The 24,974-nt window shown below is 43.9% G+C and overlaps 1 protein-coding gene across 1 annotated transcript in view; it reads left to right on the forward strand.

Moving 5' to 3' along the window:
• Positions 1-24,974, forward strand: part of MMAB (metabolism of cobalamin associated B) — a 137,852-nt gene that overhangs the window by 41,182 nt on the left and 71,696 nt on the right. Inside the window, exons 2-3 of the mRNA XM_078667362.1 lie at positions 1,998-2,059; positions 2,390-2,483. Of these exons, the coding sequence (XP_078523488.1) occupies positions 1,998-2,059; positions 2,390-2,483 (156 nt within the window). The remainder of the gene's footprint in view (positions 1-1,997; positions 2,060-2,389; positions 2,484-24,974) is intronic.

Here is a 24,974-nt window from a genome sequence, read left to right on the forward strand (position 1 = left end):
TAAAAATACAGAGCCCGTGCAATTTGGGGTACTAGTGCCTCTCCATTAAGCAAACTGACTAGAGTGCTTAAGAACATATTTAAGTTATGGGCAATAGTTTTCCAACCTAGATGTTTTGCGGAGAGTTTTTAGAATCAATTTGGACCAATAATTGTTTTGAGACATTCGAAGTTGCTGTGTATCTTTTTATATGCTACAACACCACGTGTGGCATGTCTCAAAATACCGAGCAACAAACCCCTAATGTATTGGGCATATAACATAACAGCCGTTAAACGCATTGTCAAACACGTGATAAGTGAGACACAAGGTATAACACTGCCATGCCCCGATTGGTTTCTAATACAAAGCTGTAACTATTTTGATCACACTTAGCTCGTTAATCTTAATCCACTGCCGAACATTTTTTCCTTCAAAACAGTATCTTAGCGAAAAAAACGCTAACATTGAAAGGATGACACCAATCCCCTCCTTTCGCCCCCCTCTTTCCACCCCCCAAAAAATAACCAACCAGACAGTCATATGAATTTTGTGTACTGTTGTATATCTCTCTCTTTTTATTACAGATGATGGAGAGCAGGTTTTCATAACCAAGTGTCAAAAAGCGAACACTTCAATATACTACACAAGTCGTGTGAGTAGAAATATTCATGTATGTTAGTCCTGACGAAAGCTCCATAGACCCACAGGGCCAAAGGGAGCTGAAACATGTCGACAAGCCCATTATAATACTCACCGATCTAGTAACTTGATCTTCCTGAAGTATCAGTATATTTTATGACAGCAGAATCTCACCTCACATTAAAGTATTAGGGTGACTTTCTCTTTTTAAAATTTTTTCCTCCCCTTTTTTTCAAGAATCCTGGTTTTATACTTTTTTTGTGGGGGCAACCCTCAATCTCTGGACACTGCATTCTATACCAGAGGTGCCTCTGGATGAGGCTGGCACTTAGCACATATTGGAACATCCAATGATAACTGCCACAACGTCAATGTGGGGCGGATGAAACATATATACCGCTTTTCCGAACAACATTGATTTTTTGAGGGTGTTTCAACTATTCTTCCAACCAATGGTTTAGAATTGTTACAAGTGTCCTGTTTCTGTTTTTGATTAATTTCGTAATCAACCTTGCCCATGTGTTCCTTTACCAATGATTGTTTGAAAGTAGACATCTGTACACATTTTAATGTGGAATGAAGATGAGGTCACTGCATTTCCTTAGAGCGCTGCCCTAAAAGTAAAGGCTTTTGCGTTTATTAATTACATGGTTATGTTTGAACAACTTATTTATTTGAATACACATCTTGCCTTGGTGAAGACATGTTCATTTGGTGGCTCTGTATACTGGCAGCCAAAAGGTTAGTGCTGCAGAGATTTGGGCCTATGTATCCAGAAGCCAAAATAAATATGAAAACGTGTTGCCCTTGACCCCAAACAATATTTTCTGGGTGTCAGGTGGTAGGATTTCCACATACTTGTGTTTACTTGCAAGGTTCAGCCTGTTACTGGACATGTTAGTCATCATTCAGAATCATAGGACACTGTGTTTTGCTCAGTTTCTTCTTTCTTACTGCATTGTCCCTGATGAAGGGCCTACAGTTCAGGTTCACTTGTTTAGCCATTTACGCGCATCTGCTTTCCCCCCTTTACATCCATTCTACTCCTCCTCTTGGGGCTATCTCATATTTTTCAGCATTGTCACTTGCTATGCAGAATATTCCTATTTAGATAAATTTTATATACGTTTACCACATGAAAATATTCCATGTTTAACCTAGAATCAGTCCAAATGGGTATCATTCACATAGTCCTTGGTTATTCTGAAAATTGGACAGTGGTCCTCCTTCTATACCTATGCTGGACAATCCTTCTTTAATCAATGTAATTAATTATGAACACCAATTTATTTTTGAGGCCACTGAAAAATGAGCCTCCGATTTGATCTGTCTTTAGCACACTTCTTTACAGCTGTTTCTATCTAATTTTTTTCTAGCCCAGATTCCGGGTCAAAGAGAACCAGAGTACCGAAGATTTATACAAAAACAGGAGATAAAGGTGTGAGATATACACATTTAAACATTCTAATGGTAAATGTTTCAGTGCCATCGCAAAATATTGTTTCACATTCATTATTGTTATGAAATAGAAACAGCGCAAAACCAGTGCAGAGCAGTAAGTCGATTCTGTTTTTAAATGCTGTATTTACTAGACCACATTTGTGAAAACTGACATAAAACTTCATGATTATATGTATTGTCCCTACTCCTAGACTGGGTTATCTGGCAGAGTTATGCGCATGTATAACAAACAAATGAATACAGATATGCATAGCTTTAGTCGGAGTTTCATTTGTTTGAATATTTTAACACTTTTCTCATTTGTTAGGCTTTTCCAGCACGTTTACTGGGGAGAGGAGAGCAAAAGATGACCAGGTTTTTGAAGCTTTGGGAACAACAGATGAACTAAGTTCAGCCATTGGGTAATAGAAACATGCTCTTTCTTTACTTTAATTCCTCCTGGTTTCATATCACATGTGTACTGAATGAAGACGAGTTCTAAAACTGGCACTTTTTAATGAGTATCAGTTAAAACATATCAAACTAACAAAAACACAGAAATTCACAAGTTACTGTAATCGCAAGTAACTATAAGTTGCAACCCTGCCATGCACAGTGTTGTCATCAATGAAGTCATTTCAGATATTGCAGTAAGGTTTTCAATGATGTCACAGAAGTAGTCATGAGTGATGTAATGTGTTAAGACATTAGCAGTGCGTTGTGAGGACATGAGTTATTGTTGCTTTAGGGCACAAGTTATAGTTACTTGAGAATTTTCAGTGGTTTGGTTCGTTTAAAAAGGTATGCTTCCACTAACATTTTTACCTAACTATTATGTCCTTTTAACCTTTGATTTATTTTCTGTGAATTTCTATTTTTTTTAAAAAGTAAAATAAGATGTTAATCACCATTCATGGCATGGGATTAGGCACAAGGCCTGGCCTGCTGCCAGCCCAGCGCCCGACCCCACACGGGCACCAACCACGGACTGTCATGTAACAATATAAAGAGTGTCTTTTTAAGTAAGGTAGACCTAATGGCTTTGTCCAAATGTCAGAATACCAAAATATAATAAAACGCACGTCTGGATTGATCAAAGGGTCAGCACATAACTATAACCAAATGTATATTTTATAAATTCACACATCGCAAAGTTTAATAATAGTTATTGCAATAAAATGTTTTCAATAAAGCACTTAAAAAAATAAATAAAATATCTTTGAGTCCCTTTTTAACATTTATTCAAGGTGCAGCCATGGAACCAACCACAAGGGGTCCCTGCACTCCAGCTAAAGAGCATACAGCTGCAGCTCACAGTGCTTTAAGAATTATGGTAAGCTTTCCTGGGGTCAAGGATTCATTAACCCAGGAGAGTTACTGTTTTATTTCATAATGTTATCTATGGGGCTGCTGCTGTCCCTGTAGCCCTCCACAACATTAGGAAATGCTTGGAGGTGCCCATACACCTTCTAGGGGCTCCACCAGGATTATAAAATATTACTAAAAACCCTTGCTGGTCATTATGGGGCGGCCCTTGCCTGGAGCAGTGAATAATAAATGAGCAGCCGCAGGGGTGGGGTCCCCAGGGCCTTCAAAATTCTCGGGGGGTGATGCACACCCCTTCCCTAAATATAAAAACTGCTCTAGGGGATGAGGTTCCAGGGGGCGATACTAGTTGCGCCGACCCCCAGGGGCTCTGGCCTCCCGTGGGGGTACTTTTACTTATCTGTAAAATATGCATTGAATTGCTGCTGCAGTGAGCCCCTAAACTACAACAGTTAACACAGTCAGCCAAGCAATAGCCTAGCACCTAGATTGGACAACTGGGAGTCTGCCACTTGTATGTCACAAGCTACAAGTAAGAAGTGTCCGAGATGCGCCCGTCTGCAACAAAGTCCTGCAGCTTTAATGACAAAATAAAAGGGCCAAAGAGATGGCAGGGAAGGCACGTTAAAGAGCTTTTTGAAATATCAACTCTTATTACTACTCCTTCTCTACACTGAGTATGCCTTTAGTCTCAAATGGATACATTAACTAATTTTCAATCCTTTTGTAATCCCTGATGCCTTTAGTCTCAAATGAATACATTAACTAATTTTCAATCCTTTTGTAATCCCCGATAAGGAATGAAAGACACTTTAGGTTTCCATGAAGGAATGGCGTTTAAACTAGAACATGGCTGCCACTGTATTAGAAGACCAAACCCCAAAAAAGTTAAACAATAGTTTACAGATCAACGTATTTGGATAATAAAGAGTCATAAGTACCCTAGTTATTTAGTTTCTTTGCATTCTGGTGCATGCAGTCATAAACTTATATAAGCAGCACTGCAATTAATAGAATGCATACTATTTCAGTTGCAGTTTCCAGTTAACTCGTTTGTATGCAATTTTGAAATGATGGTTCTGCTTAACGTGATTCATCAAAGTTACACAAACACAACCATCAAGAAACGCGTTTCAAGTTTTATCTCCGCGCACACAAGAAAAGAGGAGTTTTTTTTTTCTAGCGAAAATTAAAACCGCATTTTGAAGCACAGTTTGTTTTCCATTTAGTAACAATTAGTCTTTAATTGATGTCTTTCACATTTGAAGTACATTCTGCTCACGCTACTTGGTTACACACCGCAGACTCCTCTGTTACTCACATGCCCCCTGGTCACTGACTAGCACCCGTGAATAGGATAACCGCTCTAGAGAGGCACAGCAAGAGCTTTGAAGTTTCAGTGTGGGCTCTGCTAGGGGAGAGGGGCATGGTGAATAGGTTGTATCGCTGAGTCCTGTTGTAGAACAACTGTGCTTAACAGGCAGGCATGAAAGTAACTAGATGAGAACATTCATGCAATTGCAAATGAAAACCTGATTGATACAAATGTATTAAAACACTGCTTTCATTTAGCTTCCAACCTTCATAAGTTAACTAAATGTTCCATATTTGTAATTAGAAATACTATACATTTGTTGTTCAAACCAAACCTCCCCACCCCCCCTCCCCGCTGCTTAGTTATTTCAGACACAGGACCACACCTGCATAGTTCATCTTGTTCCCGAATGGTGGTGGCATTTCCTTTATAGTGGGTGTAGTGAATTTAAAGACAAATCATGGCTCTCCAGTAAAAGGACGCATGTTGCCAATGTTTTAGAACAAAAAAAAACATGGTAACATTTCTAACAAGATTCAAAGTCTTTCAATTTTAAATTTCAAAGCTTTATTCGACATTTGTCATAAAAGCATCCTCCTAACCCTAATACAATAAATACTATGTCTTAAAATACTTCCTAAAACACATATTAAACAATGACAGTCGAATGCTATGTATATAAAAGATACAAATACATTTTTCCAGAATTCATAAAGATTATTTATTTTTTTTTTTTTTTTTAAATGGCAATTCATATAACAAAATGGATGGATAGTAGCAACCATATTTCAATTTACTGTGTTTGACATTAAAGCACGAGTGCGGATTACCCAAGCCCAGGCAAGAAATTTTGCTACGGCAACTACAAATGGAGCTGAACAATCGGATTCTAGTATTCTAAGGGCTATCAATTGGCTACGGGTACCAATATTTAAGCACACTGGTTTTAACCATTTGCGCCTAGGGCTAATATACAATGGGCAACAGAATAACAAATGGGAAATGTGCTCTGTTTGATCTTTACAAAAACAACAATGTTCATCCCACAGTGGAGACCAGTGTTTCTTAAACGCATTCACAGGTAATGTTCCTATACGGAATTGGAAGTACAGTTTCCTATCCTGCGGACGTTCAATTATATCCCAATATAGTTCGCATGACGGATACATTTTTATGTCCAAAAAACGAGATGACAATTTTGATTGGGATCCATTACAAAACATTGTTGTATACACCATTTCCCAATATAATTCTTTCAGTTTTGCTTTTGTAGGAAAGCTAGCCACATCATTAGAGCCCCATAAATGTTCCAGTTTTAACTTTACAAGAAGTCCCCGTAGTTCTTTTAGCCATTCAATACAATGAAAACGATCGAACTCAACAACATCTGCCAAAGCTGAAGCATAATGATTTAGCTCTGGAGTCACCATCAGGCGTCTCCAATATAAGAGTGGCCGTAGCCTGGCAATATCCTCAATGTTTTTCCTGCCAAGGTCCAGTTTCAGTGGAGTTGTGGGTGTGCTTTGGGGGACCGTTACAAGCCCTCGCAAGAATCTGTTTTCTGCGCGTCCCAGCTCTCCCAAGTTTGAAAACCCCCATAATTCAGATCCATATAGACAAGCGCCTAATACTTTCATGTTATAGATTTCAAGTGCACAATTTACCGGCTTAGTTAGCGAGGCTCGGTGTTTTAAAGCAACTGCGCCTGCAAGCTGGCTGAACTTCAAAACTGTCGTGTTTATGTGCGATTTCCACTTCATATTTCCCTGTAGGATGATGCCTAGGTAAGAAAAAGCGTCCACTTTCTCTAGGGGAGTACCTTTATATTTTATTACACCTTTAAAAGTGGAATGTTGATTTAGGCACATGAATTTAGTTTTTGTGGTATTCAATTCAAGGCCCCTATTATCGCAAAATTCTCCAAAGGCATCAACCACTTTTTGGAGACCGCTCGGCGTGCGTGAAAGTAAAAGCGTGTCGTCCGCAAACATAAGGACGGGAACGCGGGAGCCTGCTATAATTGGGGCGTCACTTGAAAGTTTCTTTAGATGGTCAACTATACCATTTATATAAATTGAAAATAGTGTTGGTGCTAGGACACATCCTTGCCTTACTCCTCGTTCTACTGGAAACGGGTCTGTGACTTCTCCCTGCTTGCCCCACCTAATTTTAGCAAAATTATTTTCATGGAGGCGGACTAAGAGGGTAAGAAGTTCCTGGCTTAATCCTCCATCGGCCAGGGTCTGCCACAATTTTTCTCTAGGGACCAGATCAAACGCTGCTTTTAGGTCCACAAAAACGGCATACAATGACCCCTTTTTTAGTGTGACATTTCTCCAATAGATGGCTATGAAGTATAGGACTTGGTCAACACTACTAGTCAGGGGCCGAAACCCTGCCTGATAGGGTGACAGTATGTTCCTTTCATCAATCCATTGCTGCAGTTTGTTCTGGACTAGGCGCCCCATCAGTTTTTGGGCTGTGTCAATTAAACTGATGGGTCTATAATTTTTAGCTAGCGTTTTGTCCCCTTTTTTAAATATGGGGACAATTTCTGCTCCCTTCCATGATGCAGGTACCTCTCCTCCCATCGCCACTGCATTGGCCAACATTTCAAAGTAGGTACACCAGGATTTCCGATCCGATAAGAATATATCAGCCGGGATTCCATCCATACCCGGGGCTTTTCCCCCCGCTATACAATCCAATGCTTTACTAACGTCCTTTTCGTTAAATATTTGGTGTTTGAAAAAGACAGATGGTGGGGGTTTAATGGAGGTGTAGGCTAGATTTCGTGCATACTGTGGTTGGAAAAACTCAGTCCATTTGTTTTTAGCAACGTGGTTTTGTGGCTGAGCAGCTATCCCTCCCCTTTCCCATTTTACCAAGGACCAGAATCGCTTAGAGTCCTTGGCAGCACAGGCCTCCTTCAAGTCTTGCCAGCATTCCTCATCCCAGCGTTTCCTAGCCTGTTTCTGAATCAGTCTATAATTGTCCCTAGCCCTCCTAACTGCTATGGCATTGCCTGTTCTCAATTCTATACTTAGGTTGAGCCGTGCCAGCCTACAACTCTTGTCATACCATCCATGACTTGGTTGTTCCTTTTTAGTTTTATTAGAATCTACTATTTTGATAAAAAAGCTCTGAATATTACAAAAGAGGTTTTTATGGGCCTCCATCATATAATCTTGGAAATTAGGCTTCCCACAATGGGACTTAATGCTGTTTACTTCATCTACTACTATTTTTTTGAGAATCTCAAATTTTGCTGCATCTTCTAATAGCATTCTCCATTTCAGATGTCGTTGGTTATTCGAGCAGACGACATCTTGCGTGACCATTTCATTTTTATTGGTAGGCTCTGTACTCTCATTATAGGAGTGAAGAGTCAGGCATAGAGGGTTGTGGTCACTTTCTAGTCTCTTTTCCACGACCATATCTACCATTTTATTCCAGGCCCTTACATCCAACAGTAAATAGTCAATTCTACTAGCTGCTCGACCATTGTCAAACGTATTATTCCCTTCTAAATCAGAGGGCGAGCGCCCGTTTACTGCTCTTAAGCCTTTTGCTAAACAGAGACTCTTTAGCTGGATTGCTAATAACAGGCACCTCTAGCTGGGGTATACCCCACTTGACATCCTCCTCCTCAGACAAAATCCTATCCTCTTCACCTAAGGGTTCAAAGGTGGCGTTAAAATCCCCACCTACTATTACATGGGATTTTGCTGTTATCATTTCAATGTTCTGCTCTAGAATTGTTACAGCCTCTGAAGATTTACCACTACCAACTCCCCTGGCATAGACATTATACAAGACAAGTTCATGGCCATTTTCCCAACTGATATCAAGTGCTATGATATCATTAGAAGGTACAGATCTTTGTTTTATGGAACAGTTCAATGACTGACGTATCCAAATTAACAAACCTCCTGAGGGGCGTCCCAAACGATTTCTGGTTGCTGGCATATGGAAGTTTAGATACCCCGGTCGAAAAGTTGGGGTCAATGACCAGGTTTCTTGCAGCATAATTATATCATACTGGTCAATGAAATCCACCCACTCTGGTATAGTTATTTTATTTGCTAAGCCTGCTATGTTCCATGAGACAAGGGACAGTGATGGTGTCTCTTGGTATTGCAACGCCTGGCACTTCTCAGCATTATTTACAAATACTTCGCGTTCAGCAGTTATTATTTCTCCATCCGTCAATATTGCTTTGCTTTCTTCTGCCTCTCTAACTCTGTTTAAACCCTCTAAATCTGCCTTTATCTCTCCATGAACAAAAATTTGGGGTTCCCTAGGGCCTATTTTCTGATTGCTCAGCTGTGTACATCTCATATTTTCTGCCTTTCCATTATTTAGGATTTTCTGCTTTTTGGGAGAGGCAGATTCACAACTTGCGAGTCAGTCGCATTCGTTTAAATCGGATAAAGCCGAGTAACGGTTTACCAAATTTAGTCCCCAATCACAGGTAGGGCCGCCCCTAGCCCTTCTATTTCCAACTACTGACCACTTGGTTCTCAATATGCTTGGCTTAGCTACAAGTCCTCTTCTAGTGTAGAAAAAATCCAACATAAGTGGAATTACTTCTGCCGTTCTACGTTGTGGAGGGAAAATATTATGCAAAATGTCCGGTAATACCTCAGGGCCCTTAAGGTTTAATACCACACAGTCACCTGCAAATTTCTTCGGTTTAGTCCCTATCCACTTTACCCGTCTCGCTGATAGCAAGTCTTCTAAAAGCTTTTCTTTTCCCCAGGGAGATATGTGCATGTTATTACTCAACCACTGCGAAGCTTTATTTAATAGGGAATCTGGCGACTCACTCTGACCTGTTTTCAGTGGTGGGACATTAGCAAGTACTAATATCAATGGTGAAGCTTCTACAATGAGCTCCATGGGACTTGTTTCAGTATTAGAATCAGGGGATATAATATTCCCTTGAACTGTCGGAGGATCTAAGGCTATATAGTTACTAGGGTCATTCCTAGATCTAGTACTAGTTGACTGAATAGGAGCTGGAATATCTTCTATTCCCCCAGAGATGTTTCCCACTATTGTATTTCCCATCACTTGTTTTTCATCAATTTTACTTAATACCAAATTCGGTATCTCTCCCACGCTATCATTTGTTGTTTTTAGAAGGGTCTCCAGTTTGTTAACTTTATCAGTTAGATGGTCTATTTTGGATATGAGGGGTTTGATTAGCCGAGATATCTTAGATTTTAACATGCCCATAAACTTACTTGATAACATATCGTCCCATCCTGTGTTGCCATTCCCTTCCTCCCTTATCCCTTCTGAGACACTCTTGTGTTTATTTCTAGGGGGGTTTGTTGGTTTGTTCCTACTAGACCGGAGTCCTTCTCTTTTGGGGGGGACTTTTGTGGACCCTCTTGTTGCTCTCGGTGCGGGTACAGGCATTGGGGGAGAGATGCTCTCCTTATCTATCCCTGACTCATTACAGGACATGTTTAACTCATCCCCAATTAATAGGTCGACATTTGAGTCTAGTTGTGTAACAATAGATGTTGTAGAAACATTTAACACTAAACAATCATTAGTCTCGTCCGCATGCAGATCTATGACATTTATTTCGTCAGAGTCCAATTGGGTTGAACCAAGGTTTTCTAGTTGAGCACATGGTGGAGAGTTACTGAGCCCCAAGGAAGACCTCCGTACATTGTTGATTTTTGCCACCACTTGGACTAGATGATTGTCCATGGTGTTGGCAGGAATAATGGGGGTCTTCTGTTTCGACATATTGGAGCTACTCAAGCCTAATACGATATGGCAAGATGTAAAATTGTTACCGATAGCAAGATTTTAGGTTTTAGGCACTTCAACAGTTAATAGCAGCTGGGCGAAAAAGCAAGTAACTCACAGCACTGAAGATGATAGATTCCTGGCCCAGTCCAGTCGTGGCCAGTCTTGGACTGTCTTAGACTGTCCGCCCTTTGTCCGGGCTTCGTCCGGCGTCCCGCACACGCGTCCCGCTATGCGTCAGTGGTACGTTTTTGTAGGAGGAGCAAGGGGCGGGAAGAGACTCCAGGTGCGCTACGATGATCCTGCGCGGAACCCTGGGTCTCGCAGTCCCAGCCCCTGTTGCAGCAGCCTTTCAATTGCCTTTTGACGAAGTACGCCTCTCCTCAGACTTATACAGGCAGACGGTGAGTTTTCTGGACAGAGTCACGGTTCACTGAGACACAAACGAGCGGCTCCCGCGGAGCGGGGGCTGCGAGCAGTTTCTAGAGCAGGTCAGCCAATCAGGGAGGAGCAGGGGCGGGAAGAGAGTCCAGGTGCGCTACGATGATCCTGCGCGGAACCCTGGGTCTCGCAGTCCCAGCCCCTGTTGCAGCAGCCTTTCAATTGCCTTTTGACGAAGTACGCCTCTCCTCAGACTTATACAGGCAGACGGTGAGTTTTCTGGACAGAGTCACGGTTCACTGAGACACAAACGAGCGGCCCCCGCGGAGCGGGGGCCGCGAGCAGTTTCTAGAGCAGGTCAGCCAATCAGGGAGGAGCAGGGGCGGGAAGAGACTCCAGGTGCGCTACGATGATCCTGCGCGGAACCCTGGGTCTCGCAGTCCCAGCCCCTGTTGCAGCAGCCTTTCAATTGCCTTTTGACGAAGTACGCCTCTCCTCAGACTTATACAGGCAGACGGTGAGTTTTCTGGACAGAGTCACGGTTCACTGAGACACAAACGAGCGGCTCCCGCGGAGCGGGGGCCGCGAGCAGTTTCTAGAGCAGGTCAGCCAATCAGGGAGGAGCAGGGGCGGGAAGAGACTCCAGGTGCGCTACGATGATCCTGCGCGGAACCCTGGGTCTCGCAGTCCCAGCCCCTGTTGCAGAAGCCTTTCAATTGCCTTTTGACGAAGTATGCCTCTCCTCAGACTTATACAGGCAGACGGTGAGTTTTCTGGACAGAGTCACGGTTCACTGAGACACAAACGAGCGGCTCCCGCGGAGCGGGGGCCGCGAGCAGTTTCTAGAGCAGGTCAGCCAATCAGGGAGGAGCAGGGGCGGAAAGAGACTCCAGGTGCGCTACGATGATCCTGCGCGGAACCCTGGGTCTCGCAGTCCCAGCCCCTGTTGCAGCAGCCTTTCAATTGCCTTTTGACGAAGTACGCCTCTCCTCAGACTTATACAGGCAGACGGTGAGTTTTCTGGACAGAGTCACGGTTCACTGAGACACAAACGAGCAGTTTCTAGAGCAGGTCAGCCAATCAGGGAGGAGCAGGGGCGGGAAGAGACTCCAGGTGCGCTACGATGATCCTGCGCGGAACCCTGGGTCTCGCAGTCCCAGCCCCTGTTGCAGCAGCCTTTCAATTGCCTTTTGACGAAGTACGCCTCTCCTCAGACTTTTACAGGCAGACGGTGAGTTTTCTGGACAGAGTCACGGTTCACTGAGACACAAACGAGTGGCTCCCGCGGAGCGGGGGCCGCGAGCAGTTTCTAGAGCAGGTCAGCCAATCAGGGAGGAGCAGGGGCGGGAAGAGACTCCAGGTGCGCTACGATGATCCTGCGCGGAACCCTGGGTCTCGCAGTCCCAGCCCCTGTTGCAGCAGCCTTTCAATTGCCTTTTGACGAAGTACGCCTCTCCTCAGACTTATACAGGCAGACGGTGAGTTTTCTGGACAGAGTCACGGTTCACTGAGACACAAACGAGCGGCTCCCGCGGAGCGGGGGCCGCGAGCAGTTTCTAGAGCAGGTCAGCCAATCAGGGAGGAGCAGGGGCGGGAAGAGACTCCAGGTGCGCTACGATGATCCTGCGCGGAACCCTGGGTCTCGCAGTCCCAGCCCCTGTTGCAGCAGCCTTTCAATTGCCTTTTGACGAAGTACGCCTCTCCTCAGACTTATACAGGCAGACGGTGAGTTTTCTGGACAGAGTCACGGTTCACTGAGACACAAACGAGCGGCTCCCGCGGAGCGGGGGCCGCGAGCAGTTTCTAGAACAGGTCAGCCAATCAGGGAGGAGCAGGGGCGGGAAGAGACTCCAGGTGCGCTACGATGATCCTGCGCGGAACCCTGGGTCTCGCAGTCCCAGCCCCTGTTGCAGCAGCCTTTCAATTGCCTTTTGACGAAGTACGCCTCTCCTCAGACTTATACAGGCAGACGGTGAGTTTTCTGGACAGAGTCACGGTTCACTGAGACACAAACGAGCGGCAAAGTCTTTCATAAACTTTGTTTCTTAATTGATTTTTGCTGGGTGTTGTTTTTCAGTTAGATGGCTGTAGATTTTCTGTAAGAGACATTGTGTTAAGCTGCTGGTGAAGTCCGTGAAGTTATTCGTAGAATCGTGCCTCTGGATGTACTTCCTTTGGAGCTCTGACTGACTCGGACCCATCCTTGCAAGCCTTTTCAAGCGTACCACCTTTTTGGGAGCGTGCTTCTAATATCCCTACAGAAAGTTGGGAGGGTCCCAGATTGTGTCTCGCCCTCGCCTCTGCTTTGGAGTGCAGGTGTTATAAATTAACTAAAAAGAGCTTTGAGTGTATTCATCCGAAAGCTACAAACAAAAACAAAATCTTGTACGTGTTTATCTCCAAAAGCTTAATAAAAAACTAATACAAATGGCATCTGTATTTCAACAGTAATGCAAAGGCTTTATTCCGAAAGCCAAACATCTGAGCTCATTTTGTTCCGAATGCCAAACGAGGCAAAAAAACTAAAACAAAACAACAACAACAAAATGTCATCATCTGAATGCATTTTGTTTTCGGCACCAACACAAAAGAGAATGCATTCCGGTTGGGAAAGCAGGAGAGCGCTGCTTTTTGGCATGCATAGGAACTGAAGCGCTTGTAACCAAAATGTATGCTTCTGTGCAGCGTGAGAAGACATTGAAACCCAAGGGCAGATGAATAGCCATTGCAATCCAATATGGCTAGGGAAGTGCATTGCTGTCGTGGCTGCAGCAGCAGCTACGAAAACATTATTTTTAAAAAAGTGTCGACAAACTGTACATAAAACATACAGATTTAGATCACATGTATCAGGGGCTAGTCCTCATGGGAGTTTACAACAGTCTAAAAGGAGGAATTACTAAACTAATTAACCAAAGACAAACAAGCAATTACCACAAATAGTCAAAGTAGCCAATTAATAAGATGTGCGGAGCTTAAAGCTCATTTTCTGGATACAGCATGTCTCGAGTAGACATCGCATGTACTGTCTAGCTCAGAACTAAAAAGGGCAGGAGCCGCTAAAAAAAGTAACATTGTTAGCCCCCGGTGACCCCACACCAGGACCAGGGGGGCAGGACAGCACCCCGAAACTTTCCAGGAAGAAGCAGTGATCAATGTACTATTTAAAAAAATATATTTTTCTTTTTAGGTTTCATGAAAATTTGGCAAACACGCCAAAATTATGAGGCATTAACCATTTTGTGGGAAGTAATTAGATTTAATTTAGCAGGAAACTAGTGAATTTGTTTGTAAGGTCTGAACAAATGGTTTCTCCCTTAGAGGAATCTGAGTTAAAGTCCAATTTCTTTCCTTAAAATCCCCATTACAAGGATCTAGCAAAGATGGCCGAGTAGCCTGATGTTCTCTGCTAGAGCTCCTGACCAAGTTGAGCATTTGTGTAGCTTTTTCTGCCATACTCAACAGATGGTGACACAGAGGATGTTCCAGGCTCCCGAAAAGCAGTTCCTACATGAAAGTAGCTGAGGTGGTCCTGTGGCCCGGAACAAGAGCTGGTGGCTTTGGGACTAGAGAGGGAGCCCAATTTCCAGGTGGAAGAGACACACAACATGGCAGCGTGGGGGAGTAGTGGACCTAGCAGTTCCCTGAGGGTGCTCCGCAGAGTCCCCTGAGATGGGAAAGCCAAGCATAAATGAGCTTTAGGGACTCCGGGAGAATGGTCTGACTCCTGGAAATTAGGCCATCGAAGAGAACCGCACGGGTGACCCCTTCGGAGGGGCTGTATTCCGGCTCACAGTCACTTACCGAAGGAGACTCCATCTTGATGGTGGCTGCCAAAGAAGGATATCAGAGTGGCCACCTAAAATGGGTCTGACAAATGCAGCAAGAGAAGCCTGTGAGAAGCTGAGACTGTGCGGGCTTGCTTGCTGCCTGTAAGGTACACCTGAGGCCTCCCTGGAGGAGAGGAAGTCATGGTATGTTGGGCTGCTGGGACACAGACGTGTGTGTCACTGCTATAGACCTGTGATAGGGGCCTAATTAGCAGCACGATCTCCGAGCGCATATCCATAAATAAGAGATAGCATAGTAGAGAGGCCACATTGATGTTCCATTGAGCCTGAACAAGGGAACCCACCTCAGTATTGTTAGCCTGAAGCTGTCCACACTGTTAAGGCTTCTCATTCAGGCCTGGTTGACTTGCCCCAGGCAAGTAAAGAGGTAGCTATAGACTATGACTGAGGCAGCAACGTTGCCTATTGACTGGGAAGGCAAGTGGATCTCTCCCTGTGCCCACCCAAGAAGAAATCTACCCTTGGTGACCTCTTGTTGGATAGGCATCAGCACAGACCAGCAGACAAGTGTTCTGTTGTAGATTATTTGCCGCAGCAACCTTTTGTTTCCATGGCCCTGACCAAATCTAACTTACTCAAGAGCCTCCACACTTCTAAGGCTACGCTGTGGGGTATGTGATGAGCTTCAGCAAAATTTTGAGAAGAGCCTCACTGGCATGTGGCCTGACTTTGAGCCAAAATACAAGAGCTTAGATAAGACATAGATTCGGTAGGCCAGAGAATTCTACACACGTAGGCTAAGCTGGAGGTGCTTGAAGCTGGCCAGGCACCCATTGCTTCTCCCGGCTCCTCAATGGAACACCAGCACAGGGGGGCCCTAGACAAACTGAAGACCTCCAGTCGAGACTTCATTTGTCATATGTTTGTTGTATTCACCACCTAAATAGGGTACATAGAGCACGCGACCATGCAACATACAGGTAAAATTCCACCACTACTCAGAAAAAGAAGCAGTTCTGCGGAGGTCCAAAGAGCTTGGGACATTTTAATTTAAGGAGAGGTCTTGAACCATATACCAGGAAGTCGCTTGAATGACTCTTTAGCCCCAAGCAGATTTTAAGCTGATCACCCAAAAAACATAACCTTGACTGAATGAGGTACAGATGGGAATTCTTTTTTGGTCTTTCCTTTGTGTTAGCTGGGAAGACGTGGTAATGGACAGCTTGCAGATCTTCAGATGCTGTACAAAAGGGGGTGGTGATGGACAGAGCATCTGAACCAATCAAACACTCACACCCAGTCAAAAGATCTCGGTTTGATCCATCACCGTTCTTTAGCCCACTCTGCCAACCCAGTTCAGACATGGCTATATGCAAATCAGTCTGACCCTGTGCCTCAAGGGAACAGTCCAGCCCAAACTGCCAAGCCATGCCTTCCCTGGACCGGAAACAAGCTTCGAGGACCGGTTTCTGGCATTACAGCCGTCTTCAGCCCGGCTTGCTGGAATCCAGTGGCAAAGTAAGCAAGGGACTCACGTCTGAGCATACCCTGCCACACTTATGGCGGCCAAAGCGGTACAAAAGGGGGTGGTGCTGGACAGAGCATCTGAACCAATCAAACACTCACACCCAGTCAAAAGATCTGGCTTTGATCCATCACCGTTCTTTAGCCCACTCTGCCACCCCAGTTCAGACATGGCTATATGCAAATCAGTCTGACCCTGTGCCTCATGGGAACAGTCCAGCCCGAACTGCCAAGCCATGCCTTCCCTGGACCGGAAACAAGCTTCCGAGGACCGGTTTCTGGCATTACAGCCCGGCTTGCTTGAATCCAGTGGCAAAGTGAGCAAGGGACTCACGTCTGAGCATACCCTGCCACACTTATGGCGGCCAAAGCGGTACAAAAGGGGGTGGTGATGGACAGAGCATGTGAACCAATCAAACACTCACACCCAGTCAAAAGATCTGGGTTTGATCCATCACCGTTCTTTAGCCCACTCTGCCACCCCCAGTTCAGACATGGCTATATGCAAATCAGTCTGACCCTGTGCCTCATGGGAACAGTCCAGCCCGAACTGCCAAGCCATAATGTAGCGAAACAAAGTCTGCTAAAACATGTAAAATATAAAAACTAAAGCTGAGAACCAAAGTGGGTCCAAGCTACTACGGCTTAAATTCTCTGTCCAATTCTCATACCTTAAGGACCTGTCCTTAAGGCTTAACCTGATGTCCATAAAGCTATTGCTTAATTTGAGCCGGTGGTTGCAGGTACGCACTTAATCTTGAGGACTACCAGTTATTTTGCCAACTCAGGCTTTCACTTAGATCAAAAGAGAGAACAAATAAGGGGAAAGAAGGGAGAAGAGAAAGACGGAAAAACAATGATGAAGGCAGAAATCCACAATGAAAAGAACCTGAGGGACTGAAATAAAGAGGGAGGGAGCATCTGGTGATTGCCAAAAGAGGGATGAGATGGAATCAAAACTATGAAGCTTTGGTATTCTGCACCCCGATATTAGTAGCACCAGCCGTGGGCTTCTGAGCACGACTTTGGGTACAAGCACATACTATTTTACAAATAAGGCACTGTGTGGACCTTCACATCAATGCCCACAAGACCCAGATGCTGATTCTATAAAACTGGATGATAACAGGAGTCGAGGTCATGAGGATGATGCTATTAAGGACCACTGAGTTGACTCACACGGTCCAGCTCCTCTGGATGACCAAACTTCAGAATGGGACTCTGATGTACTGTCATAGGGAGCTGATTAGGATCTGTTCCACATGACCTCCTACTTGATGTAAAAGAGTCTGCTGTGAGAAACGTAATATCCCTATGCAAACAGCTGTCAAAATAAGCTTCCTTTTCAACTTTAAAGATAAAGCAAGTAGTATGGTCTACCCCAATTTTAGATCGTTTTTGGAAGAAAGTCTTTCTTTTCTGAACACTCCAGACTACAAACCTTAGTGGCATGTGCTGAGTAAAAGTGCAAGTCCCTGAATACTTCTCTTTCTTGTGTTTTGAACCAGATAAAGACCGATTCTGTCCTCTCAGCAGCAATTGACTGCTACTTGCACTGCACCCCTGAAAAGGTCACTGTTTGGATACATTTGGCAAACGTTTTAATGTTTTGCAGTAACTTTAGTTCAATTTTCAGTGCTTCTTGATCCTATTGTGTTATGATAGGCAACTGTAGCATGCCTGTTTCACTCGGCTAGACAAACTGCCTGAAGATTGCGCAATTACAGCTTGAAAGATGAAATCTCAAAAAGTAAATATCAGGAAAAAGCGCAGAATGGTGACATTATTTGACAATTCAAAACCTAAAGGTCTGGAGGTTCAGAACAAACCTCGCAGTAGCTGAAGGATGGAGAGATTCTCTTAGCCGAGTATTAAAAGGATACATCCTCCCTATGGAAATACTGTTGACCCATGAGTATCCCTTCTAGAGTTCAAGCGCCTGGGTGTTACATGCCACACCTATGCACCACTCCTATGGGAGTGGAGAAAGAAAATAAGGCGGTCGCCAGTAGATAGTTATAGTTAGGACCTATTATCCATAGGAAATCCGCAACATTCTATTGGCAATAACTTTGGCGTCGATAGATGAATCTTCTTGAAATATTCCAAACTTTTGGCCAGCTCCGTTCCGCTCCGTCCCTGAAAGTTTGGGGGTTATTGTTGAAGCGGGGGCCGAGAAAAAAAGGGGGGCCCAAAACGCAATTTCCCATAGGACCTTTAGCCATGGCTACAGCTCGAACGGCTGAACGGAATTACACCAAATTTAGCAGACAGGTAGTCCCCAGTTCCGCCTTGTGCCTTTGGCATATCTGGTGTCAATCTGTTCAGTATTGTCTTTGAAAATTACGTTTAAAGTCATTTTTATATCTACGGCCGCGGAGGATCCGCGGATTGTGCGAGGATTGGCCTCGTAGGATAAGTGCACCGTCCCAATCACGCGCTCAATTCTAATTGGCTGTCAAGCGGTTGTAAACATTCGAAATCAGGAACTGTTGGCAGCCATTTTGTGCCTCGGTAGAAGCGAGGTTGAGGAAGTCATTGAAATATGTGTGGAACGTGTGAAAAGGGGGCAGAGTAGACACACCCTGACCCCCTAGGCCTGCTCAGGGGGTCCCCAAATAATTTTTTTTTTTTTAAAGACGCGATCGTCCCTAAGCCCCGCTCCCTCCTTGCACCACTCTGCAAACGCGTCCCCTGGCGCACTCACGAGTCCAGTAAATAGTTTCCTTTATTTCATTTTGCAGAGACCAACAGATCCCTACGCGTTTCATTCTGAGACCATGATAATGGGTGAATGTGAACTCCTACTGAACAGCTGTTAAAATTTGTTAAGCTGATCTCATTTCCTGTTAGTTACTCCCATGGAATTCTGGTATATGTAGTGCACTGTGAAATATACGTGAAATAAAAAGTGCAATGTGCAAACAATACAATTTTAAAATATTAAGGCGCAGAAATTATTGTGTCAAATTTCTATGAATTAATTTATCAGTCAATATAAAAATCCCTGTATAAATATAATGTGCAATTTAACAATCAATATATTTTGTAATAATGGATCATATGGCTGAATCTTCAACCAGTTATGCGTAATGAATCAGACAAGGTTTAGATTCATGTTGAATTTGTCAAGAGTTTAGCAAAGACATCAAAGGTTTCTGGAAGAACCAACATCTACATCAAATAAAAAAGCTGGATTTAAGTTAAAGGGCATAACACAAATGTTAAGAAACACAAGGCACTTCATCAAGAGTCCCAAACCACTGCATGACCTACTTGGCTCCACCTCCCTGCTTGTGGCAAGTTAGTTCTGGTTAGTAGTGAGTATTTATAATCCCCAGGCCCTGGCTGGAATTAGCTGGTTTGTAGAGTAATTAGATGATTTGAAGCAGTGTATGCCTTGTTTAATAAGGTAATGGCTTACAGCTGAGTTGTACGGGGAGCAGGAAGAATATGCCCCTGTTTACACTGTGGAGCGCAATGTGAACACACAGCACAGCGCGTTCATCTGACACTGTCTAAGGTCGGCATGTGAAGATGCGCACACTGGCCCAGGAATATTGGGAGATGTAGTCTCCCTTCGCCTAAAAGTATTACAAGCTATGCAGAGATCAAGGGGCATAGCCTGTTTTAATCATCTTAAGAACAAGGTGAGGTGTTTAATGTAACAGAAAAGTGGAAAACGAATGGGAAGTAAAAGTATAATGCCCTGTTTGTTTGTGATTGTCCAAGGGTGGCATGTGAAAATGCCAGCGCCAACCCAGGAATCCTGGGAGATATAGTCTCCCTTCGCCCGTAGATGATGATGTAGCTATGCGGCGATAGAGGGGATGTTGCCCTTAGTTTAAAAGGATGTTTACTTTAAAGCCATTATGTTTAGTACAAAAAAAGGGGATAAACGAATGGGGTGTAAACAGTATGGTCCCTTCTACCCTAGGTCCTCCAACAGTGGGCATGTATATAGACATGCTCCTGCTTTTTGGAAACCGAGAAATTATCTCTGAATTATGTCTAAAAACGGCTATGATAGAGTGTCTTTGGTAGTGTGCGTACTGGTAGTGTGCTTCCTAAACCTTTTGTATGTATTTCAAAGCACAGGTGGATGTGTGCCAGTTGCTTCTGTTTTCCTGAGGAAAGTGCCTTGTGGTATTCAAATGATGTTAATGAGATTTAACCAGAATGGGATCTAGTTACTTGTGCGATAAAAGGCTAGCACATTTAAATTTCTCATAGAATGGAGGACCGGCTATACTGGTATAGAATGTGGCTCCAGGGGAATGCTGAGTGTAATTATAAAGTGTAATGGAACTAACTAGTGTTAAGTTGGTCTCATGGTATAACATCGTTAAGTTCCTGTTAGTGTGTTTTGAATTTGTAGACCCATCTTTGCTCTTTTTATCATTAGCTTGTTGTTGATCTCAGTTTGAGCAGTGAGTTTCTCGATAATAGACAAGCTTAAGTCTATGTCGCTGTGGTTTTCTCAAGAAAGTCTGCTGTCAGTCTTATGGATGTTTTTCTGCACCTGATTGTGCTTCTGTGTTCACTTATGTGGATTTTAATTGTTCTAGTTGTTATTCCTATGTAGCGAAGGCCACATGGGCATCTAATGACATATATCACAATATTGCTGTTGCACTTTGTATGTACCCTCAGCTCCTAGGGGGTGAGGAGGTCGAGATCAATTGTTTTGGATTGTGTTGTTAGGGGGCATACCGAGCAATTCCCACAAGGGAAATGTCTTGTAACCAGAGGAAAATCCCATAGAGAGGTTTGGCATTCAGAATTTTTCTGCCATGTATTGCTGCGTACCAGTCGGTCTCTTATACGACTATTCATTTTGAGTGTGAAGAGTGGTTCGTTGAAGGTCAGTTAGTTAGAAGTGAGGATACACCAATGTGTTTATTTATAATACTTTTGATGGGGTTGGAAGAGATTTTATAAGTGTTTACAAAAATGAGGGAATTTTTGTCCTGGTTCATGTTGGTCTCCAGAAGGGCATCTCTAGGGACATTTCTTGCTTTCTTCTATTCCTTGGCGATAATCCTTTCTGGATATTTTCATTCCTTGTGTTTCATTATGAGTCTCTTGGCATTGTTCTTGTAATCATAAAGATCGTCTGAGCCTTAGAAACTGACCCACCGGTAAATTCTCTGTAAGAACACGGTGGTGGGCACTGTTAAAGTTGAACAGACAGTTGCGACCAGAGGGTTTGGTGTACATGGCACTACTGGGCTTTCCGTCTTTTTCCGTGTTGACATCTGGAAAGGACACCAGGGTTCTCTTGGTTGTCATTCTGAAGCTCAGGAATGGATTTCTTTCATTAAGCCCCACATTAAAAAGGTCAATGGTGGTGTAATCCCCTCCCTCCCCCCCCAAGCAAAATGACCAGGATGTTGTCGATATATCACTGCCACAGACGTATCCAGTCGCTAAACGGACTGTTGGTCAGATATTCTCTTTGAATCAGCTCATGTTAGGGCTGGGAATGCTTGGAGCAAAAGGGCTCCCCATGGAAGTCCTGTGATGTCTTCAAAGGCGAAACAATACTCTGTCCATGCCAATTCTGCCAGTTTCATTATCCACTGGATTGGGGCAGCCCAAGTCCATTACTAGCAGCAGGTTGTTTATCACTCTCAGGCTCTCACCCTGCGGGATACTCCTATAGGGTGCCTCACCATCAAGGCATATCTCTGTTTCTGTTGTAGTGAAGAAATATATAATCTTTAACAGTAGGGTAATATTCTTCCTCTTTTAGTAGGTGCAGCAGGTGTTTGGTGTCCTTGAAGTAGGTCCTTATGTGTGTTACAAAGGGTCTCATGACCCAATCCGTGTATTGCGACAGTGGTTCGAGCACAGAACCTATGCCTGACTCTGTAGGCCTGCCTAACGGGGGGCATCCTGCCCTTGTGAATCTTTGGAAGTGTATAGAACTGGAGCATCCTGGGTATTGTAGTGATAAGAAAGTCGTTGTTTGTTTTTGGTGATCCTCCCATTATCCGTGGCCTTATCTACTAGTTTTCTAATTTTGTCCTTTAGACAATTCGTCGGATAGGTCTGGAGGGTCACATAGTTCCTTTCATCATGCAGGAGGATCGGGCATGCCTCTCTGTATTATTCTTTTCTTTGTATAATAATGGCACCCCGTTTGTCTGACGGTTTAATAACCAGATGTTTGTTCTTGCTGAAGGTGTCCAATGCCATGTTCTCCTTCTTGGTCAAGTTATTAAAAAGTGTTGCTTCCCAGGTTTAGTTCCTCAATCTACTTTGACTGCATCTTCAACAGCCCACACTTCGGGGGGTATTGTCGAAGGTGGCGGATTGAATTTAGACTTCTTTCTCAGATTGGTGTGTCCATCATCTGCTTCCATGAATCGACTGTTCTGGAAGAAAACCTGAACTTGTATCTTTCTGAAAAACTCTGCAAATTTGCATCACATCTTGAATTTATCAAGGTGCATTGTAGGGATAAAATAGAGTTCTTTGAGTTCAGATAACTCCTCTTTCGAAAGGTTCTCCTCACTGAGATTCACTACCATGCTCATCGTCCTCTTGTGCCTGTTTGTGTTGCTCCAGTGTCCGCTTCCGAGTGCTCACACCTTCCGTCTCCTCGTTGTCCCACTAAATCTTCCTACCTCCTCATCTTCCTCTCCTGCCGCCTCTTCCTAAAAAGTGCTAGTTCTGCTGGAAGAACGGCATATGTTGGGGCTGGACATGGTTGACGTGCAAAATGTCCTGGCAACAGCATCATTTGGGGTGGTGGGTATGGGGGTTTGAAGAAACATCCTCTTTGTTGTCTTTGTCTCCCCCTCCAGTTTTTATTGGAGTTGCCACTCGACCACTCATCTGAGCCTGAGTCTGAGAACGAGGATCCAGAATCACTCTTCCCAACTCAACTGTAAGCCATCACCTTATTAAACAAATCTTACACCGCCTCCAATCATTCAATTACACTGGAAACCAGTCGATTCTAGCTGAGCCCCAGGGATAATAAATAATCACTGCTAACCGGAACTAACCTGCCGCAAGTAGGGTAGCGGAGCCAAGTAGGTCATGCAATCGGATGGGATTCTTGATGAAGTACCTTGTGTTGCTTAACATTTGCATTATGCCCTCTAACCTCGATAAACCTATCCTGTTTATTCGATGTAGACTGGGGTTTTTCCAGATACCTTTGATGGGTTTGCTTATTTTCTCTCTGTCCATCACCACCCCCTTTTGTACTGCTTTGTTCGCCATAAGTTGGCAGGGTATGCTCGGGCGTGAGTCCCTTGCTCACTTTGCCACTGGATTCAAGCAAGCCTGGCGGAAGACGGCTGTAATGCCAGAAACCGGTCCTAGGAAGCTTGAATCCGGTCCAGGGAAGGCATGGCTTGGCAGTTCGGGCTGGACTGTTCCCGTGAGGCACAGGGTCAGACTGATTTGCATATGGCCATGTCTGAACTGGGGTAACAGAGTGGGCTAAAGAACAGTGATGTATTAAACCCAGATCTGTTGACTGGGTGTGAGTGTTTGATTGGTTCAAATGCTCCGTCCATCACCACCCCCTTTTGTGCTGCTTTGCTTATTTTCTCTAGCACATTGGGTGTGTGGTTACTAAGATAGCGTTAAAACTTGATTTTACTGTACAAGGACATTTGCAGGTGAATGCAAGTTTCCCAATCAAATCCCTAGTCGGGGTCATGTATGATGGCCTAAGCATTTTGCGAGCACCTAAATCCAATTTGCCTAAGATTTGCGAGGTACGAGTGCTTTTCCCTTCTGGTTGTGGTGCACTATCACAGCGTCACTCACAATAACCTGAAGGAGACGCCAGTTGAGATTCAGGTGTATGAAATGAAACCGAGACCAATGAGCAAAACAAAAATGCATACAATTGCAAGCGTATCAATAAGCACGCAAGGAGGGGCGACGTGCGTGTCATATATGAGAAATCACATAATGGCAACAACTCAAAGTGGCAAGTATTACACTGCCTTTGCATGAGTTGAGTGTATTTGCATGCCGCACAAAAAACACATAAAACATAAAATTAGGGCACTGGGGGAGCAATACAATTACAAACCCATTCTGCCAAAAGCCAAGGACCTTCTTATGCCAAGAGTGTAGGGCTGAAACATGTTGGTGATTTGGGGTCATAGGACCATTGCATCCTAAAACCCCTATGTAACATATATTTTAACCTTTCCCATCCACCCCACTAATAAAGGGATACCTCCACGAGTGGATGAGGAATTTTTATCTTTGAAGTTATGCCTACTGTTTAACTATCTTTATAACATCTCCCTGGAACATGATCGAATCCACCCTGACCTTTACGAGTCAGGGCAAACCCGATGATGAAGCATGTCACAAATGTAGTGGGTGAGGGTTATGTAAAGGAAAGGGTTTCTTTCCTTTTCCCACTCCAATAAGAGTGGTGCATTGGTGTGGCATGTAACACCCCTACCTTTTGTGTAGGCGCTTGTACTCCAAAAGTGATACTTGTGGGTTAGTAGACATTATTTGACATCCCTAATCCATTAAGAGCACAATTACTATTTTATCTATGGACTTAGATGACACATGCTTGCAAATACCCATTCATGTTTTGCACCGTAAGCCTCTAGGGTCCAAAGTCAATGGCCCACACTTTTAATTCAAAACCTTGCTGTTTGGCCTGAAATAAACTCCACGATTCTTTAGAAAAGGGCTAACTTTAGTGGCAGTGCACCTCCATCATCTTGGACAATGAACTTTCCCATACTTGGACAAGTGGCTCATAAAGGCGCCTACAAAACAGGTACTGAATGATGTAATTTACAGTGCAC

The sequence above is a fragment of the Lissotriton helveticus genome, chromosome 11, assembly GCF_964261635.1.
Source record: "Lissotriton helveticus chromosome 11, aLisHel1.1, whole genome shotgun sequence".
In the NCBI taxonomy this organism is placed as follows: Eukaryota; Metazoa; Chordata; class Amphibia; order Caudata; family Salamandridae; genus Lissotriton; species Lissotriton helveticus.